At 51.2% G+C, this 19,853-nt stretch overlaps 2 protein-coding genes across 2 annotated transcripts in view; both read left to right on the forward strand.

The window, feature by feature from the left end:
* The window catches only part of LOC113215495 (putative fatty acyl-CoA reductase CG5065), a 26,583-nt gene extending 10,651 nt beyond the window's left edge, over nt 1-15,932 (forward strand). Inside the window, exons 3-9 of the mRNA XM_026435126.2 lie at nt 12,258-12,509; nt 13,274-13,419; nt 13,580-13,689; nt 13,993-14,185; nt 14,424-14,663; nt 14,754-15,008; nt 15,098-15,932. Coding sequence (XP_026290911.1) covers nt 12,258-12,509; nt 13,274-13,419; nt 13,580-13,689; nt 13,993-14,185; nt 14,424-14,663; nt 14,754-15,008; nt 15,098-15,248 — 1,347 coding nt within the window. The 3' untranslated portion in view covers nt 15,249-15,932. The remainder of the gene's footprint in view (nt 1-12,257; nt 12,510-13,273; nt 13,420-13,579; nt 13,690-13,992; nt 14,186-14,423; nt 14,664-14,753; nt 15,009-15,097) is intronic.
* LOC113215510 (acyl-CoA Delta-9 desaturase-like) lies at nt 4,300-8,456 on the forward strand. Its single transcript, XM_026435145.2, has 5 exons — nt 4,300-4,791; nt 6,715-6,845; nt 7,603-7,808; nt 7,894-8,076; nt 8,166-8,456. Exons 1-5 carry the CDS (start codon nt 4,599-4,601, stop codon nt 8,419-8,421), a joined length of 969 nt encoding a protein of 322 aa, XP_026290930.1. The 5' UTR covers nt 4,300-4,598; the 3' UTR covers nt 8,422-8,456.
* Nucleotides 15,933-19,853: the final 3,921 nt, after the last annotated feature.

Genomic DNA, 19,853 nt, shown 5'->3' on the forward strand with positions numbered 1-19,853 from the left:
TTTCACAGTGGTGTCACAGTGTCACACACTTGCTGATGTAGTTTATGGACAGACCGTAGTGGGAGACCAGGGAGACCTCGGTTAGTCCGGATGCAACACGCCTACTCAGCCTTACTGGCCGTTTGGTCTGCTTTAGCGCCGCGGGGGAGACCAGGTGGGCCTGTCTTGTCGAGAGACAACACGGATACTCAGACTACTGGTCTTTGGCGGGGGCACCCGATCGCCACAGTGCGAGTCACGCCGATAGTCAAAAAATGTGCTCGTCATTCCCACCCGGGCCAGACCAGCAGCGCCACGCCACGACCCCTCCATACAGGGTGGCCGCTCTGCCCCGTTGTTTTGAAAAGGTAGACTAGCCCGCTCGCAGACGGAGAGGGGAGGTGAGAGGGGACGGGAGAGGTATAGGTGCGGGCGGGCTAGTCTACCTTTTTAAAACAACGCGGCAGAGCGGCCACCCTGTATCGAGCGTCACCGTAAACACGACTAGTTTTAACGTGGAAAACTTTTCTAACAAATTTTCCTTATACTTCTACATTTTTGCTTTTTGCATGGTAATCTTCGGAACTTTTAGGGATGCATACAGAATTCGTACTCTTGATAGGAGGGGATAGGACCTTTGATGCCAGTCCCACAAAGCTGCCGTCCTAGAGGAAGGGGTGCAGGACGGAGGAGCCCTGCAGGATCCTCTTCGCCCTTGCCTCTCGCCTGTGGCCGTTTAGCCGTGATATGGTCGTCACCGAGCCGGAAGACGCTGCAAATTTCTTTCAGTGGCAGTTGTTTGTCAGTGTGTGCAAGTGCAACATTTAGCAGCGTAAAACAGTCCGGGGAAGACGAAAAATAGGCAACTTCCTTAACAAAACATCTGTATGTAGGCGTAGGCAATCCAGAGCCAAGGGGGCAGCCCCCCCCCCCTGCCCCCTGCCACCCGGACCTCACGCCACCCCTGAGCGGCGAAAAGTTGTTTCACACGCAGACTAGCAGAGTTAAACAAGGAGCGGGAAGGGTCAAAATATGCAACGGGATGAAATATATCATGCATAGGTTACGGTCTTCAAAAATTACAGACAATACAGTCGATAAAGGTCTGCCTCCTGGAAGGGGCCGATAAGATCAAATTCGGAACGATTCGCAACGAAACTGTCGTGCTATGTCGACAATAGGGAAAAAACGGCTATAAACTTTTTTTTTTTTTTTTAGTTTACTCCTTTTTCCTGTCGAGTCATCCATGAGCAGACCAGCAGAGCGGAGTCCTCCGCTGCCGCCGTCCAGCGGGAGGACCCCAGGGGAATCCCCGAAATATACACGGACAAGAGGAGAAAGTCAAATAACAGGGCAGGGTCAAGTTCAGCGCGCGCCGTGGAGAAAAAATAAGTCACTAACGTAGCGCGTCGAAAAAGAGAGCGCGACCGCGACACTCTCTCCATCCAAGCGGAGGTCAGTGACCGCGACCGAGAAAAGGGTATGTACCCTTGCAGTACGTTCCCTACGTCAGTAGTAGAAGGGCGGTGCAGGCGGTCACCGAGCGGTCAGAAATATTACTTCATCCCGCACGGAGTATATTAACGAAAACTAGACCATTCGCCCCTCCCGAGGCATTGCGCCATTCGCCTGCCGCCGGCCATAGGCTGGCCATAGGCTGGCCGTAGGCCGGCCATACGCAGGCCATAGGCAGGCAGACCACAGCGCATTATGGTCCAGCAGGGACCACCTTAAACTTGGCCTACACACGGCTGGCGTGGCGGGGCGCGCCGTGGCGGGCGCCACGTAGAGAGCAGGGGAGGGGGGCACAACTCACGGGACGTGAGGGAGCCCACGGCGCTTGTCTGCTAGGCCTACAACAGTAGCGCGGTGAGTCGATCTCTGCGATATTGCGTCAAATCGATCCTCGCAGTCTACCTGCTCGAGAGACGCTTCGGGACGTCACCGCCCATACGGAGAAACATACTTTGGTTGCTATAACTAAAATGGTGTTCTATCTGCCTCCTTAGTCATAACCATAGAACGTTCTATCGTGCTGGCTGGAGTGTTTGGTTAGAGCGTCTGAACGCTCAGCCAGCACGATAGAACGTTCTATGGTTATGACTAAGGGGGCAGATTGAACACCATTTTAGTGACTGCAACCAAATTTTTCGGCCGTGGTGACCAAACATTTCTCTCAGTGCCTGTTTGTGCATTGTGCACCCAAGACCTAAGGGGCGAGGCTCGCGACGCGAGCCAGCCACCGGGGAGTCCTTTCGATCATAAGCAATCAACACAAGGCAGGATTTCTTTGCAATGTTGCTTGCAGATGTTGCAGGTTTCATTTACATCAAAATGCGCGGAGGCTGCTCAATGCATGTAGTTGGGTGAAGGATGGGATACTCGGGAAACCCAAGTGTGTACTTGAATGCAGTACCTCCTGAATACCTACATGTATGCAGGAGGTATTGTGAACTTGGCAAGTATGCTGGCGGTAGTGTGTACTTGGTCAAGTACGCACTTAAACCTCCGTACATTTATGGAGGAGATTTAGTGTGTACTACGTCAAGTACACACCACCTCCTACTTGCCAAGTACACAGTACCTCCTGCATACGTGTAGGTATGCAGGGTACCGCATTCAAGTACACACTTAGATTTCCAGATTAGTTAAATGAATACTTAAAACCTTATCCAAAGTGAGCAAAAAGTCGAGGAAAAAGTGTCATACCAAGTGGCTAAAAACACGGATTTTGTATACTGCACTATCGACGCGCACGCGCACGCAGGCGCTGGGTGGGTTTGTCTACTCCCGCTGTCCCCGAGTGGGTATCGGTGGGTATGCATGAGTCAGACAATCGTGTGCGGGTGGGTTGCATACTGTTCGTAACGGTGTATTGGTGTCTCTGCTCTGGCGACACCTGCGCTGCGCAGAGCAAACGCTGGCCGGCCCTCGCCGCCGCGCGCCTCGCGGTCACGGACTGTCGAGTTTGCCGACAACGGCTTCGCAACTCGGATGCAAACGCTCCCTGCACATGAAGAAGTAAAAAAGCAGTCCCATAAAGTCGCATGTTATTAACAATGTTGGCACGTCTTGCATTTCCAACACCTCGCCCGAATCCCGACATGCATCGGCTGCTGTAGCCATAGGTCGATTACGTTTGCTAACTGCTTGTCAGCGGCCGGGCGTGCTCCCCCAGAGAGACGGAGTGGTCATCTAATGACCCCCTTTAAATTCCGGGCCGGGCGGGCAACCTCAGCAGCTGCCCTGCCCCCCACCCCACAGCCCGAGGCCTTAAGGTGCTGTGCGTCACATTCTCAACACTGTGCCCCCGGTGCGGTAGGCCTCGGGCCGGGGGCAGCCGGAGCACCCGGGGCACCCGGGGCACCCGGGGCACCCGGGCCACCCGGGGCAACCGGGGTTGCTCGCACCAGCCCATAGCAGACAGACACCAGACACAGATAAGCGGCGACCTTCACACATTTCTCTTGCCAGGGCGCCTCACACTCACTCGTCACTCTCCACTTGCCGCGGTCGCGCCGCGGGCGTTATGATTCAACGCAGCCGGTGTAGCCGAAAGCAGGCGTTGTTGCTTCCCGCCAAAAGGGCCGGGCCGCCAGGGGCGTCGACAGGTCAACTTTTCGTTTGGGGGGGGGGGGGGCAAACGGTTCGAAGTAATGAAAGTTGCCTACCTGCTAGGGGCTTTCATCTTTGAAACCTGTCATTATTTATAAGTTGAATATTGAATTACTCTGAAAACCCCAAATAACCAGGAGACCGGAGTGGCAGTCCGCTTAATGGTCGATACCGTTGCGTCGCCTACTAAAGAGGATATATGTAACTGCAAAATTCGCGAGCAAAGCGAGCAAAGAGCAGTTTTTTTCGAACTCTGAATTTTTCGTCAATTGTTCAGAGGAGTAGGTCGATTTAGTGTATCAAATATATTGATTGGAACTTGCAGCAGTGTATATTCTACCCTAAAGTCAGTCCATTCTGAGCTAAAGGAAGAAGGAAAAGTACAATGAGTTAACTCGCGAGCGAAAGCGAGCGAGAAGCCAGAGCCAAACCATTCTACTTAACACCTTATGATCGATTTTAGAAGTGTCTTTAACGTTATACTTACTAATTTATCTCCTATTATTTTGTCTGTCATTGCCCCCCCCCCCCCGGCCAAAACTTGGGGGGTGCATTGCACTCATACCACCCGGGTTCGACGCCCCTGGCTATCCCAGGGTCACCGGCTGCACAATGTCACTTGTTCTTATCTCTTCCCTGGCCGTTTTCTATTCACCGAAGTACCCTTTTGACTTATTCAATCACCCGACTTTGTAAGAGTGGGTGTGAGACGGAGTGTGAGTACAGGGCAAGACGAACGAGCATAGTGAGTCAGTGAGTGCGACTGAGACGGACGCGTGCCGGTCTGCCGAATAATTTTCGTTGACTTTTCTGATTAGTCGCCTTTTCCTTCGCCTCGGGTGCCAAGGCTGACGTTCGTTACACACTGACGTAGTCTCGCGACGCATGTTTAGGAAAAACGAAAAGACGATAAAGAGTGCTTAGCCCGCGAGTAAATCGAGTGGGTCAGTAGCTAGACGGGCGCCGGTTTTCTACGGTCATAGTTTGGAACAGCCTGTCGCGAAATGGATGTCAGCGCCACCACCAGGCAGCCAGTGGTTGCACCGCTGAACTCGAACGCAGACAAGCCCAGGAATGGATTCTTCAAGACTGCCATCGTGTGGCAAAACGTAATCGGGTTCCTCCTGTTGCATATAGCAGCAGTGTACGGAGCTTACTTGTACATTTATGAGGCTTCCTGGGCAACAAAATTGTTTGGTGAGTACAAAACATGCCTACCCAACAAAGAAGCCTTGTGCAGAAAATAACGGTTTTGTCCAAATTTGAAGTGTCTGGAAAGAGGAAATTATAATCAATATAGTGTGCAACTTTTCACTCATGGTATGCTCTGGCAACTCAAGTCTGATTCTGTTCAACAGTTAAAAGTGCAATACCATGTGTATCACACTTAAAACTATACCACCTACCACAGATCGACGTGTCCATGCAGAAAAGGCACATCTAAAAGCTGTCAGGGAACAAAAGCACATCTGAAAGCTGTCGGGGAACAAAGGGATCGTCCAGAAAGTACGTCCGCTATTTCACAGATTTATTCTTCAAATTGCGGGAGCTCGGCAGCGCCCGCGAGACTAAGGGTCGGCCACCTCGCAGTACACGCGTGCACTGCAGGCAATATGTTGCCTACCTCCCAGGCGCTATGAGAGCCCACATTTGCTGAACCTGGCAGGTTTGACGAGTGACGGCCGTACTTCTAAATGATCTTAACTTCAGAGGCCCCTAGCTCACCCTTGGTATGTCCTATAGTATAAGCCGAATATATTGAGTGATGTCACATTTTAATCCCAACGAAATAGGCATTCAATTAGAGTATCACTCAAAACTCTGGTAAAACACTGGTAAAAAATGGAGAAAGTTGCCCACCAATTATTGATGTGCAGTTTCAAGTGAACAAAACTAACCACTTCATGATGTCGAACTGAACCACACGTCACTTGGTGTGCAAACATTAGATATTCCGTTAAAACTTCTTCAACTAATGTTTAATATTGGCACACTTTTTTACCAGAGTTGGACATACGAACGGTATGCTAGGGGCCTTTAAAGTTGAGTGTGCAGAGATCACCAAAAAACAGAGATGTACCTTTGTTCCCCGACAGCTTTTAGATGTGCCTTTTCTGTATGGACAGTGCGGACACGTCGACATGTAGCACACTGAAAAGTTTAGTACCGCGAATAGATCACGTTTAAAAGTTCAGTGTGGTCCTACAGTTTTAAGTGTGATACACTTGGTATCGCACTTATAACTGTTTGGACTGTATCACACTTACTTGAGTTTCCACAGTGGTTTTTCCTGTACTATTACTAAGGCCAGTGTGTAACCAATTGTACAGAATTTGCATACTTTCCAAACGACTAAATTTGCACACTAGGGAGTGTGCTTTATACTAAGCGCAGAAAAACACTCTTAAAGTGTGCAAACCTGTTTCACCAATGCGTTGTGTGAAAGAGGGAAAAACAGCGCTGCTATTGTGTGCATTCGGTTCGAGGGGGAAATCACTTGGTTTCGTAGCGTAGGCCCTACGGACTCCTCCCAGTGGGCAGAAAAAAGTCAAAGTGATGTCATTTGACGTCAAGGGGGTCATTTTGATGTCATTTTGATATCATTTTGACATCAAAATAATATCAAAATGACATCAAAATGACCCCCTTGACGTCAAATGACATCACTTTGACTTTTTTCTGCCCACTGGGCTTGTATTTCTCCCTGCTATTTCGGTTATTTCTCCTGAGGTTTCAGTTATTTCTCGCCTAGTTTGGATTATTTCAGGGTATTTCAAGTTATTACGCAGTACTTAGGGTTAGGGGGTGTTTCGCAACTATTTAACCGACTATTTCGCGTCTATTTCGGCTCTATTTCGCTCTACTTCGTCTTTATTTTGCCTTTATTTCTGGCTTTTTGGGAGAAGGTGTACGTACTATTTCGCAAGTGATTTCCCCCTCGATCTGGTTTTCGCCCTTTGAAGGGTTGCTAAATAAATGCCAAGTTGAATGTCTCTGTCGAGACACTTAAGAGCCCCAAAAGTGCTGAAAATTGGCGCCTAATGCCTTGGTGACCATGTGGCAGCACTTTTATTTTTCTGGTTTGCAAACGGGGGGATCGACTGTCGTGTTGTCTTGCAGGGTTTGTTTGCTACTGGTTGTCGGCAAAGGGCACTACAATGGGTGCACACCGGCACTACTCTCACCGCACTTACAAAGCTACGTTACCACTGCGACTGATCATCATGTTCCTCAGCACGCTCGCCGGGCAGGTAATGGGAGACACAGCAAAGGAAACCGAGAGCACGACTGTCGAGGAGTTCGACAAGTGCAAATTTTCGTGACCCGTGGAGGGCATCCCAAGCCGCACTTTTATTCTGGGTATACTGTTCCGTATGCAAAGAGTGCGGACGACTTGCATACTCGAAAAGGACCACACATTAAGGTGCCGTTGCTGAGAGTCAGTTTAGGCATGCCCGCACTGTTAAAAGCTTACGGTGAATTTCACCGTACACAGTTAAAGTCTTACGAACCAAAATGCCAAATGCTTCGTACCTACGAAGGATTTGCTCCCTACGAAGCGTCCAAATCCTTCGTATTACAAAGGATTTGGCATTTTTCTTCGTAAGACTTTAACAGTGTAAGCTCCGGTGAATATCACTGTAAGTTACGGGAAATGAGGAAAATCACTGTGACTTACAGCGATACTCACCGCAGCTTACGGTAAAATTTACCGTAAGCTTTTAACAGTGCGCTCGCACGCCTTTATCCGATCCGGTACTGTATAACCAGAAAGAAAGTACAGCTCGGAACACCTACCCCGATAAATTAAAATTTGTACTGAATATGTTGTGAATTTTGATGAATGCAATTAAATACTCGTAAGTGTTAGTGAATGTCGACTAAAATATACTGAATACTTAGTTTTGCTTGACCTGTGAATATCCGAAGTTGTGGATCGCTCGCTTCCTAGTAGTATCGGGTGCCCAATGCGCGATTCAGAAGATGAGATGGGGAACTGTTTTGCAGAACAGTCTGTGGGTGTGGGTGCGAGACCATCGCGTCCACCACAAGTACTCTGACACAGACGCCGACCCTCACAATTCCACGCGGGGTCTGTTCTTCTCGCACATTGGCTGGCTCCTGCTGCGCAAACACCCCGACGTGGCCGAGAAGGGACGCAAGCTCGACATGTCAGACTTGAACGCAGACCCTCTGGTCATGTTTCAGAAGAGGTACGTGCTCCTCCTCCCTCGGACCTTCGTCACAGGCCTAACTTAACAAAGAAAATGCGTGGTCTTTTTACACCCTTTTTATTAGGTACTACTATCAACTCTACATTGCCTGCAATTCTCTGTTGATGCTGGTCCCGGTGTTTGCCTGGAAAGAAACTTTGTGGAACTCTTTCATGGTCACTTGGTTACTTCGCACCACTTTGTTGTACCATGCGACTTGGTCGATCAACAGTTTTGCTCATTGGGGCGGGACAAAGCCATACGACGAGTAAGTGAATGAACCTCGAGCTTCTCACCGCTGAACACCACCCGCCAATACGTACAACGAGGCTAAAGTAAAATGTTTGTCACACACAGGAAAATCAGGGCGGCGGAGGAAAAGTGGACTGCACTATTCAGTGGTGGAGAAGGCTGGCACAACTACCATCACACCTTTCCCATGGACTACAAAGCGTCGGAATACGGAATGCCTTTTAATTCGACCAAAGGTGTAATCGATTTATTCGCGAAATTGGGGTGGGCTTACGACTTGAAGGAAGTGTCTGGCGATGCAGTTTTTTCAAGAGTGGAGAGAACAGGCGACGGAACACGCAAGTTTGTTTGGTGGGGCTGAAAAAAATAAAAATAAAGGACCTGGTGAATTTTGAATGTGATTGTTTTTTCTTGACGAGATTCCGAAACTCGACAGTGCTGTGTGTGCAAATTGCAACGCGAAAGTGGCGTCAGTTTGTCAACGGCACGCGCCCGCTTAATTGATGTGATCGGAACGAGCGCTAGGTTAATCAATTCACCGCACAGTGCGACGGGACTGGGGTCGGAGAACGGGCAGTATAGAGGAGTTCATAGGCGAGAGTGCGAGAGAGGAAGTGTGACCTTTTATAGGCGGGTCTGGGGGCGCCGAAAAGCGGCCGCGCCTACCTGGGGCAGGGATTATGAGTCAATTAACAGCGGGGGCCGGGGCGTAAACGAGGAGGCCGGGGGGAGGGGGTCACCAGGCTGAATGAGGGGAAGGGGTCGTACAGCAATGTATGTGTTTCTAGCTCAAATTGTCAACCTTTCAAGAATCTATCTGGGGCGACAGGGATGGGGGCAATGGGCAGGGGGAAGATGGAAGGGGGAGGGGATACTCACCGCTCTTAATATGCGTCTTAAAGAGCATACAATTACTGCGCACTTGCGCCGTTTTTTATTCCAAGCCGATATTGGTGCCTCGGTACATGTCGAGTAAATCTTCGGTCGAGCAGACGGCGGGCGGCCAACTGACTATTGACCGCACTCATTGAACGCTGACTTACGGTTGAATTGCAGTCTCGACTCCAATCATCCCCACACAGCGAGGGCTTGGGCGATAATAGCGTTGGGTATCGCGGGGTACTCCGTCTATTCGTATCGAGCAATCCGAGGAAAGTCAAGGGTAATTCAGGGTAATCCTAGAGAAAAAAGCAATGTAATCCGGAGGATACTCCAGAGGTAATCCGGGTGATCCGTAATCCGGCTGCCACAAAGTTTAACGGTCGTTTCCCCCCTCCCCGGGTGCAACAACCGTTTCCATGTCGTCTTGTCAAAGGCCCCAAGAAGGGGGGGGGGGGGCTACGCGGGTTTGTGTGGAGAGGCTGAGCGAGTGGGAGAAGGAGAGAGAGGAGGTGTCAATCTGCCTCTACGACGGGCATCATCGCTGCTCGTAAAACACGCTGATCCTCTGCAACGGCAGCGCCGAGCGGGGCCGCAGCTAACTGCCGCGATGGCCAAATAATGGCCCTCCATACCAAAAGCCTCTTACCGGTTGGGCGGCACAATAATTTACCATAAATTTTATTTGTGATGCACTTTTTGTGGGTGTGCTGTACCACACGACACGGCGCCTCGGTTTGTTTTCTTCTTTTTGGCTGAGCGATTAGCGAAGCCCATTACTCCACTGACCGAAAAAGTTTCATTCTGTTTGTGGCTTTGTTTGTTTGTTTGTTTGTGTGTTTGTCTGTCCGCACGATAACTCGAGAATGGATTGAGATAGCGACCTGGGAATTTCAGGGTCATTTTGTATCATAAAAAGACAGATCGAGTTCGAAGATGAGCATTCTAGCTCAAAAATTGGCTTTTTAAAAAATCAAAAACTACAGGTTGCAAAATATTTATTTTTTTCAAATATTTTTTTATGGGCTTCTAAGGGGTGACTCGTGAAAGTAGAACCCTTTGGGCGAAAATTTTGTCCGTTTTGCTCTATCTCGCACCGTTTGGGTGCTAGGGAGCATTTCTTGGCGAAAAAAAGGTGAAAACGACAAAATGGTCTATTAAATCGTAAAATTTAACTCGTCTGGGGTGTCAGCGCCGCAGGCCTAGCTATATGTGCGCCAGGCGCGTCGCAGCGTAACAGTGTTTCGTGAGATATCGCGAAGCCTGTTACGCGAGACGTGGTCTGGCGTACATATAGCTAGTTCTATAAGCGATCCTTATGGCGGCTGCGGCTGGCTGTCACGCCCTGTGCACTTTCACTGCGGCTCAGGGGCTCCCGTCCCGGCGCAGTCGGTGCAGGCGATGCAGGCGGTGCAGGCGGTGCAGGCCGGCAGCCAGGCCGGCAGCGAGGCCGCCGGAGGTCACTGCAGCACTGAGCGCGGCGCCCGAGCGAAGGCTCGCGGCTGCAGGACCTGCAAATTACGCGGTACTTAAGCCATAAGATAAGGCGCGTCTGACGTGTTGAAACATAGCGCGTGCCAGACACGTCTCTCCATCCTCTGCTTCTAAAACCTCCCTCCCAGTTTCCCGTGCGTGCCCCCTCCTCAGGTTCCCATAGGACGAGGGGACACTTCCGCCAACACACCTAAATGACGAGCAATTCCAGCGTCCAGGTACGTCCGGCACCTGGGGCGGTCATACTCTGTCACCGCGGGTCGCGCGCGAGTCGCGCTGGGAAAATATAAGGTATAATGATGAAGAAAACAATCACAAAATAACAAATGATACGAGTGAAAAGGGGGAAACGAGGTTCACTTTTGGGGCGAAACAGTACCGCAGTCGTTGTCATTGTTTTGAAAATGAGAATGATAGGGCTAATTATTTTTATCATGTAATCGCGGATTTCTGTGTTGCCCCCATATACTTTTCGGGAGTAAAATAGGAGTGACAAGCAAACTTGTGATAATTATGGCTGTAAACGAAGTGAGCCATAATATTTTTGAGCCTTTTTTTTACAGTAGAAGGCGCCAGAGCCGTGCTGAGAAGGTGGGCGAAACAAAAGTGGACGGTCGAACTTGTCTTGATTCCTACCTTCCTTTTTCCAGTGCGTTTTCGCGAAAAACTCTACCATTTTTACTTGCGCAAAGGTCCTCCCAACGCTTTTCTACGTGAAGCCCATAAGGAGTGAGGGCTGAATGGGTGACATATATGAGAAATATGCATGGAGGTGGCTTTGGACAAGGGCTCGCACCCGTTGTGTCGGGTCCAACAGGGACTGATGCTGCGTGGCGTACCGCGAGGCGTCAGGCGGTGGGACGTTGGCGGCAGCTTGGACCGCAGCGACCAAGCGGCGAGAGTCCTGCACAACTTCTTGCGCAATGCCATTGTCACAACACGGCCCGGCAAAGCAACGCCTCCTACACTTTGTCGAGGTCACGCCCGGGAGAACCGTTCAGTTCAGGGGAAGCGAAGCTATTTATTGCAAATGTCGAAAGTTCTTTAAAATTCAGATGCTAACATTGCTTGGTTTAAAGGCAGTACAAGGAACTAAATTTTCTTACCAGCTATAATAAAAAGTGAATTGATAAATTACCCGGAAATATTAGTGGCAATGACGCACGCACGCACGCTGGGTATGTCTGTTTGTCGATTTGTTTTTGTCAAAAAAGTCCGTCACAGGGGGGATTTGCCTTGACCACACTTTGGCCCCTTGGCCCCTACGACGCAGTTAGCCGTTTTGGGATGACATCTGCCCGCATGAGACCAACCTGCCTGTCCTCCAAGACCAGCAGGAGAGTCTACCGCCAGCGATAGATAGAGCAGAAAGAGACAGAGAAAAAGGACACTTCAGCTAGCTACGACGCCTTGTAGTTAGGCAAACGACTTCTCAGTAGTGCATAGCAATTCAGCAGGTGGCCTATCCTTCGATCGGCAGGGGTCTGCCCAAACGCGGTCACCGAAGAGAGGTCGCAGTGTGTGTGTGTGTGTGTGTGTGTGTGTGTGTGAAGAGATGCAAGAGAGACAGAGAGCTCTTGGCAGTTCAACGTCCCCGCCGGGCGCGCATAGTCTCTCTCGCACTGTATTTAGCCGAGGAGGATGTCTGTTTCCTGTCACGTTAGCGCCACCGGGCTCCGGGCTCAATTCTAGAGAAGTGTGGCGCTTCTCAAGTGGCGCACGAGAAGGGCGGCAAAGTGAAGCGCGATTTTGTCCTTTCTAATGAAATGCCAACAATTTGTCGCACCCTTACTTGACCCAACCCTTCTACCTTCTCTCCGACAGGCCTTTGACCGTCTGCGCCGCGAGGGCCTGGGCGGCCGCCTGGAGCGGCTGGTGGCCGTGTCCGGCGACGTGTCCTCGCCGGGACTCGGCCTCTCCGGGGACGACGCCGCGCTGCTGGGCGCCAGGGTGTCCGTCGTGTTCCACTGCGCCGCCAACGTGCGCTTCGACCTGACCCTGGCGGAGGCCGTGAGCCTCAACACGGTGGGCACCAGGAACGTGCTGCAGTTCGCCAAGACCATCCAACGCCTGGACGTGAGTACAAGCCTGGAATGACTGTTTGGAACGACCGGCGTCGAGAGGTCGACGCCCGCCGGGCGTCCCGTGCGGTGCGCTGATCGAGGAAAACAAAACGCCGGGGAAAGGAAAATCCCCCGCCGGCTGGCACGTTGGCACGCCCACCACAGGAGGGAGGGCCCAGGTGGACCCTGGGGGGCCCAGGCCCTCGCTGGGGAGACCCGGTCGGTTTACTGTTCCGACCGGCATCTCGACTCACACCATGTCATCTCAGGCATGAAGCGGACCTGGGAGGGAGGGATTCCCCAGGCCCCTTTTGGCATTTACCCCCTGCATGTATGTAGGCTGTTTACCCCGGGGCTCCCCAGTTCAGGCGCTGCGGTGAGGCGTATCAGGGCGCACCGGTTGGTGCGCTCTGGGATCGGTCCATAGAGAAAACGGCCGTTTTCATCAGATCCATTCGGCAAATAACGGGAGCTCGGCGCCTGCGAGACTCAGGGTAGGCCACACAGCAGTACCCCCATGCACTGAAGTGCACGTGTTGCCTACCCACCAGGCGCCATGAGACCTCGCAGAGCCCGAACCATAGCAAATTCGTACAGGCGAATGACGGATGTACTTTTTTTTAGATAGTCCGCTTGTCAGAGAGGTGGTCGGCACCCCTGACCACTTCACTAGGGGGACCAAGGCTGGAGGGCAAACTCACCAGAACAGGGCGGGGACTTCAGCGCGGGCAACCGCTGGACAGATACTGACGACGGTATCCAATGTTATCATCATAGGCGTTCATCCACGTGTCCACCGCCTACTGCCACTGCGAGGAGGAGGTGCTGGAGGAGCGCACCTACATGACCGACGCCAACCCCGAGAAGGTCATCGACATGGTGCAGTGGGTGAACCCCGCCGCGCTGGCCGACATCACACCCAAGTGAGTATAGGACAGGAATAGAACAGAGCGATACGAACGTTTAATGGGCAAGGTTAAAGCTATATTTAAATCCATCTAACAATATTAGCTCCATTCTAAATTTTAACATGAAATTGATTGAAAGTGACCTCATGCCGACGTCTTGCTTGCTTCATTCCAGGCTGATTGGTTCGCTGCCCAACACATACGCCTACTCGAAGGGCCTCTCGGAGCAGCTCGTCACGTCGTTCAGCGACCAGCTGCCCATCGGCATCGCCCGCCCCTCCATCGGTGAGTGTCAGCCAGGCACAGCCTCGCGTCGGATGGGTTGCCTAACAAAGTGGGCGCAGTCTGGCGCAGCCGCGACCGCAGCGGTCGAATGTGTTGCCTACCTCCCGGGAGATTACACGCGAAGTGTCGGTTCCTTGAACACACCGGCCACGGGGCCCCGGCCGGGCCCAAGGACAGTCTACGCATATGCTTATGCTATTCATTGAACACTACTGACTGTCCGATAATTTAGCCAAAACATTTTAGACAAATTTTACTTTTACAGATTGTTGAATGTTTGTATTTCTTGGCGTTCTCCTCTAGTGATGCCTGCGTGGCAGGAGCCCATGCCTGGCTGGGTCGACAACCTGAACGGGCCCTCCGGCCTGCTCGTGGCCGCCGCCAAGGGCGTGGTGCGCTCCATGCACTGCAAGGAGCACTACCTGGCCGACCTCATGCCCGTCGACATCGTCATCAACTCCATCATCACCCTGGCCTGGAAGGTCGGCCGAACTCGGTAAGCTCATGAGAATTTTTAGACGATCAAGTCTATACCAGCAGGTTTGGCGCGCGGGGGAGCGGTGCGTTAAGAGATTAGCTGTGTAGCTAAACCAATATCAAATGAAAAGTGGGATAACAAATTATTTAGCTACGTAGCTAAAACATCATAGATATGTTTAGATGTATAGCTAAATTCTCAGAGACTACTTTGCGAGTTGTGCTGTTTGCTCACTGCGGCAATGTGCGTTCTGCAGCCCGACCCAGCCCCTGGTGGTGAACATCTGCGAGTCCGGCGACAACCCCATCACGTGGGGCGGCATGCTGGAGATGTGCAAGAAGGAGTCGCGGGTGACGCCCTCCGAGGGCGCAGTGTGGTACCCGGACGGCTCCATCAAGGACTCGCGCTGGCAGCACGTACTGTGCGTCGTGTTCTTCCACTTCCTCCCCGCCTACTTCATCGACCTCATGATGCTGCTCACCGGCAACCGCACCTTGTGAGTAGTGTCACCTGCAATGGGAGAGACAGAGAGAGGACAAAATTGGTTACTTTGTCACTTTAAATGGCCGCTTGCCCTCCCCCGCAGCATGGTCCGCCTGCAGCGCCGGATACAGGGCGGTCTGCAGATCCTCCACTACTACACGACCCGGAAGTGGCACTTCCGGAACGACAGCCTGAAAGCTCTCGCAGCCGAGCTCAGCCCGGAGGACCGAAAGCGCTTCCAGATGGACGTGCGTACCGTAGACTGGCCGACCTACTTCCGGAACTACGTTTCCGGTGTGCGTAACTTTGTGCTCCACGAGGACCCCGACGCCACCAAGGCAGTTCGTCACCACCAGAGGTACCACTGACATGATTGGAACCGTTGTTGATTATAGCGTGCGAACTAGATCAGAACCAAAAACAAAACTTGTTCTCTTTCCGTTTCAGGCTGTACGTGCTACACCGGGTGACGGTCACCGCCTTCTACGCCCTGCTGGCCTGGCTGGTGTGGTCTGTCGCCTCCTCCGTTGCCTCCTCCAACCCCAGTCGGTGGTTCAGCGCGTCGCTAGGGGCCAACCCCATCAGCGCGCCCATCTAATACGGATAGGCTCCTATCTCTGCTGACGGCGACGAACTACGCGACTTTTTGGTGGGGAGCAAACCTGCCACTCAAAGTCTCCTGGTTTGCCGCCGGTGCCCGGTCGACGTAGCGTGCGGGGCGTACGTCGACGCAGAACGTAATACTAAGCTTAAATGCAACGTTACAAGGCAGATCGAATGCTAAAGCCTCTGGGGTTGTATACGCAAAATATTTCATTGTATTAAGGAGAGGAATGCCTCCAAGACTTAAACACTCAAAACCACTGAACTTCACGTTAGATGCGACGAGAAGAGTAAAAGTGGGTCTGCTCAATGGGGATTTGCACATTCTCGTAGTCTTAAACAATTTTGATCTTATTTAATGTATTTTTAATTTATCATAATATAATATGTAATTTGATGTAGCAATTTTATGTGATGACGATGATGGTGCACGATGGTGTACAATTGATTAATGTCTGTGATCATTGTGTTTATGTGTTTCGTACATTTCTTGTATGCGTAAGAACGTTATACCTCTCTTGTAAATAACACCCATGTTTTTCAAGGCTCGCGCCTCTCTGTGTTATCCTCCACTCTTGTGTGTAGTTACTGAAAATGTGGCGGTACCTACGCACCGGCTGACCTCACAACGAATGTACTGACGTCGTAGGGACTAATAAAATCGAGTATCGAAACAACACCGCGGCCTTCGTGTTGAGTTTCATCACCCCCGAGGCAAAAGGCGCCCAGCCGCCCAGCACAGGGAGGCGGCGTCCCCCTGGCGGGCAGGCAACCCATCGTGCGCCAGAGCACTGCGGTCCGGGGCGAGGCCGAGCGGGCCGAGCCGGCAGCGGCCGCGCGCGCCTTTTACGCAAGAGAGATCCGGCGCGCCTCCATTGTGACGTCAATGTGGCGGGCGGCTGTGAACCTCTAGACCACCAGCCGGCCGGCACAGCCCGCGCCTACGATAGAGAGCTGCAACCTCCCTTAATGCCGGCCGGGCCTGAAGGCGGCCCGGTCCGTGCGCGCGTGGGAGGAGGGAGGAGGGCGGCCCCACCCGCGGCCCCAGCCCAGCCCGACCGCATACACATTCCGCGGATGTAATTGTGGCGTTGGGCCGGTGCGTGGCCACCGGGACGTGCGCGCGCCGCGCAGGCCATCTCGATAAGGCCTTCTAGGGCTGCCCAGCGCCACCCCAACCCTCTGTCCCAACACCCAGCAGGAAAACCGAGGAAAACTGGGGGATTTTTATTATTTCCGATTTTTCAAATCGATTATTGTATTTTTTGGTAGCATGGTAGTAGGAGCCTGCACCAGTGACACCAAAGTTAAAATTGTTTGAAAATTCGAAAACCAAGGGGTTTTACAGGGTGATCTACAAACCCCTTCCTTTATATTTTCCTACTGCATTTTGTATGCAGGCGTGCGGGTTGCATACTCACACTGGGCCGCAAGGCACTGTAGGAAGAAAGGGCAGGCAAGCCCGTACGCACGCCTGCGTGGCCTTCCATTGAATTTTGTGCTGTGCTCTAAATTTTCTTCGCCTGGGATGCCACGTTTAGCTCCCAGCGCGAGACGTATAGTGCAACGGAAAAGCCTCGATCTGGACACTAAACGTTAAGTGATCAGATTTTTTTTCACAGTGATATGTACCACCGAGGACTAGGTAGAGTGTGTGGTGTGGTTACAGGGTTAGTGTCTTTTTCAGTGTGCGTGGGCGGTTATCTTGGAAAACACTCCTAGGAGTACACTCACGCTTGGTCATTCGGAGTACACTGAGAGTGCACTCCAGCCAGAGAGTACTACTTCTGGTTGACCTTGTGCACCTTGGTGCACTATACCTGGAGGCGCGGGTCGCCAGACGCCAGACCGCCGAATGAGGTATACAAACTAGGGCACTTCTGACACGCATGCGCGAGGCACGCGTCCAGCGTGGGCAAGGTCAGGGCGGCGGCGGCGGAACGGGGCGGGGCCGAGCGGAGCACAGCGGCACGGCAGAGGCTAGATTATGTTAATTGTGGAGTGACGAGCCAGAAGTAGATCGTGCAAAAACCATATAGCGTGGGGGAGAGCGAATGAGTCAGTCTGTGAGATATGACGGGAACTTACTCCCCCGCGGGCAGTGTGCGCATACGCTGTACGCTCACAATCACAATTATTTCCCAATCGCACTCCAATCACACATTTTTAAAGTACTCTGTCAACTCAAATGTGTACATAGTACACATTAAATAAAGTGTAAATGGCATGTATGCTTTAACTAATGTGTACATGCCTATGTACACATTTATAAATGTGTACATGGCATGTATACTAACGGTTGTATGTACACTTTAACACGTTGAGTCCCACGTGACCACACGTATGGTCACAATAACCCGTAATGAGCACCCCCCCTGGGACTCAACGTGTTAACAGATGTGTACATGGGCATGTACACATTTTAATTAAAGGATACATGCCATGTACACTTTCTTTAATGTGTACCATGTACACATTTGAATTGACAGAGTATTAGAGGCCTATCACGACTTTTCGGTTGAAGCATCATTAATCTTTACAAGTCAAGTGCCGAATAAGCTATAACTTTATAAAAAATCCAATAACTGGGGAAGGTTTAAAGTAGGTTTGGTGAGAATTGTACACCATAATAAGGACGGGTTATAAGTGTGTTACACGTTAAATTTAAGAAAACAGTTTCTTTCTTTTGTCCAGAACATGTTAACTTCTTGAAGAAAGTGTGTTCTCAAGGGTCGTACGCCTGCCAGTTAGGCACGTCGCACGGCCGAGCCTCGAGCACAGCACAGCATGGCGGGTGGCCTAGCCTAGAGCCGGCGGGGGATCGCGGGCAGTGATCAGCTGATCACGAAGAGCGAGAATCAGCGCAGACCAGACAGTCGGCCCTCCTCCTCAAATTTATGTGATAACAAATTGACGAGGAGTTTTGACACGTTGTTTGTGAGGAACTCGGAACACGTCTTACAATGTATGAGAGGTATATCTTTTTAGAGAGAAGTGCCCTACATAGCTGAGGAGCCTGCAGGGTAAGCCACTTACTTGACTCGTGTGTCCACAGGACTCAGACCGCCCGCGGAGGTAAGACAAAGTGTCTGCATCAGCCACACTGCAGTGCACAGCGGGCTGCGAATGACTCAGCTCATCGCAACAATGAAGAACTTGATCGATTAATGAGAGATATTGCAACGTGCCGGGGCTGGTAATCAGCGAGCAGCGAGACGCGCTGGGCCGGGCCGTGGCCGGGCTGCGGCTGCCGTTGCGCAGCACGGTCGCGCCCAAAGGGAGCTGTGTGCATGGTAGGAGGAAATGGAGATGGACGGCGAGTAAGATCAAAAACTCTGATCCAAAATAGGTTCATGGTATGGCAACTCATCAAAAAGGGTGGAAACCCGAGGGGTGGGTAAGGTATCATCCACAAATTACGTCCGTGATTCGCTGTTCCAAAACTGCCAAGTTCATCCTGTGCTAGCTCTCGGAGCGCCTGGTGGGTAGGCAACTTCTCGTATGTAGTGCATGTGCGTTGTGCGGGCTGGCCGACCTTGAGCCTCGCAGGCGCTCATTTCCCTTTTTCGCTGAACGAGTCTTAGAAAAATCGCACGTGCTTTCTGGATAGTCCCTAACTCCCCGGACAAATGTACACTCCTAATTCTTCCCAATTCAAACTAATTCAGACCAATTTCAATTTAATCCAACATAATTCAAAAGTAATTCAAACGAATTCAAAAATAATTCAGCAAATTCAGCCCAATTCAAGGCAATTTATATCCAATTCAAGTCAATTCAAGCCAATTCACGCTAATTCAGTAAAATAAAATCACTATAATTCAAACGAATTCATAGTCCAATTCAAATTCAATTTAAGACAATTCAAATCGAATTCTTGAAATTTGTACACTCAATTCAGGTGTTATCAACCCCTCGTGGGAACCGCTCCAAACTATTGTTGGGTTTGCAGCAATTACTCCATACTCTGCCCACCACCAACACCACCGACACGAGCACGCAGCCACCGCCACTGCCTTTCCACGTTTAATTGATGACGCTTATGCAGAACGCCGCTGTAGAGCAGACCCAGATATGGGAGGGGGAAGAGGGAGAGAAGCTCAGGTCAGGTGCAGCGCGTTTGGTGCGAGTGGGTCAAAGACAGGCACTAAAGCTTTTTACACACTTATGTTGTGTTGAACAGAGGAGCTGCTGCACACTTGCAATTGTTTATCAATGCCTTTCTTCGCCTTCTTCTTCTTCTTTTTCTTCTTCTTCCTCTTCCTCTTCTTATTCTTATTTTTATTCTTATCCTTATTCTTATTCTTATTCTTATCCTTATTCTTATTATTGGAGCCAGGTGATGGTGTCGCAAGAGCAGAGCTCCGCGGGACGTGGACGCGGGGCAGGGCAGGCGGCAGGCCCGGCAGGCTGGGGTCATGCCTCACACCACTGCCATTGTTATAGGTACGTAATCGGGACGACTCCATACTTTGCCCCACCCATTCCAGGTACAGATAGAAGGGTTACAGAAAGAGAGCGAGAGAGAGAGAGAGAGAGAGAGAGAGAGAGAGGGAGAGAGAGAGAGAGGGGGGGAGGGGGGCAGAAAAACAGAGTAAAA

The sequence above is a fragment of the Frankliniella occidentalis genome, unplaced genomic scaffold (assembly GCF_000697945.3).
Source record: "Frankliniella occidentalis isolate FOCC.00 unplaced genomic scaffold, Focc_3.1 Scaffold11, whole genome shotgun sequence".
NCBI classification, from domain to species: domain Eukaryota; kingdom Metazoa; phylum Arthropoda; class Insecta; order Thysanoptera; family Thripidae; genus Frankliniella; species Frankliniella occidentalis.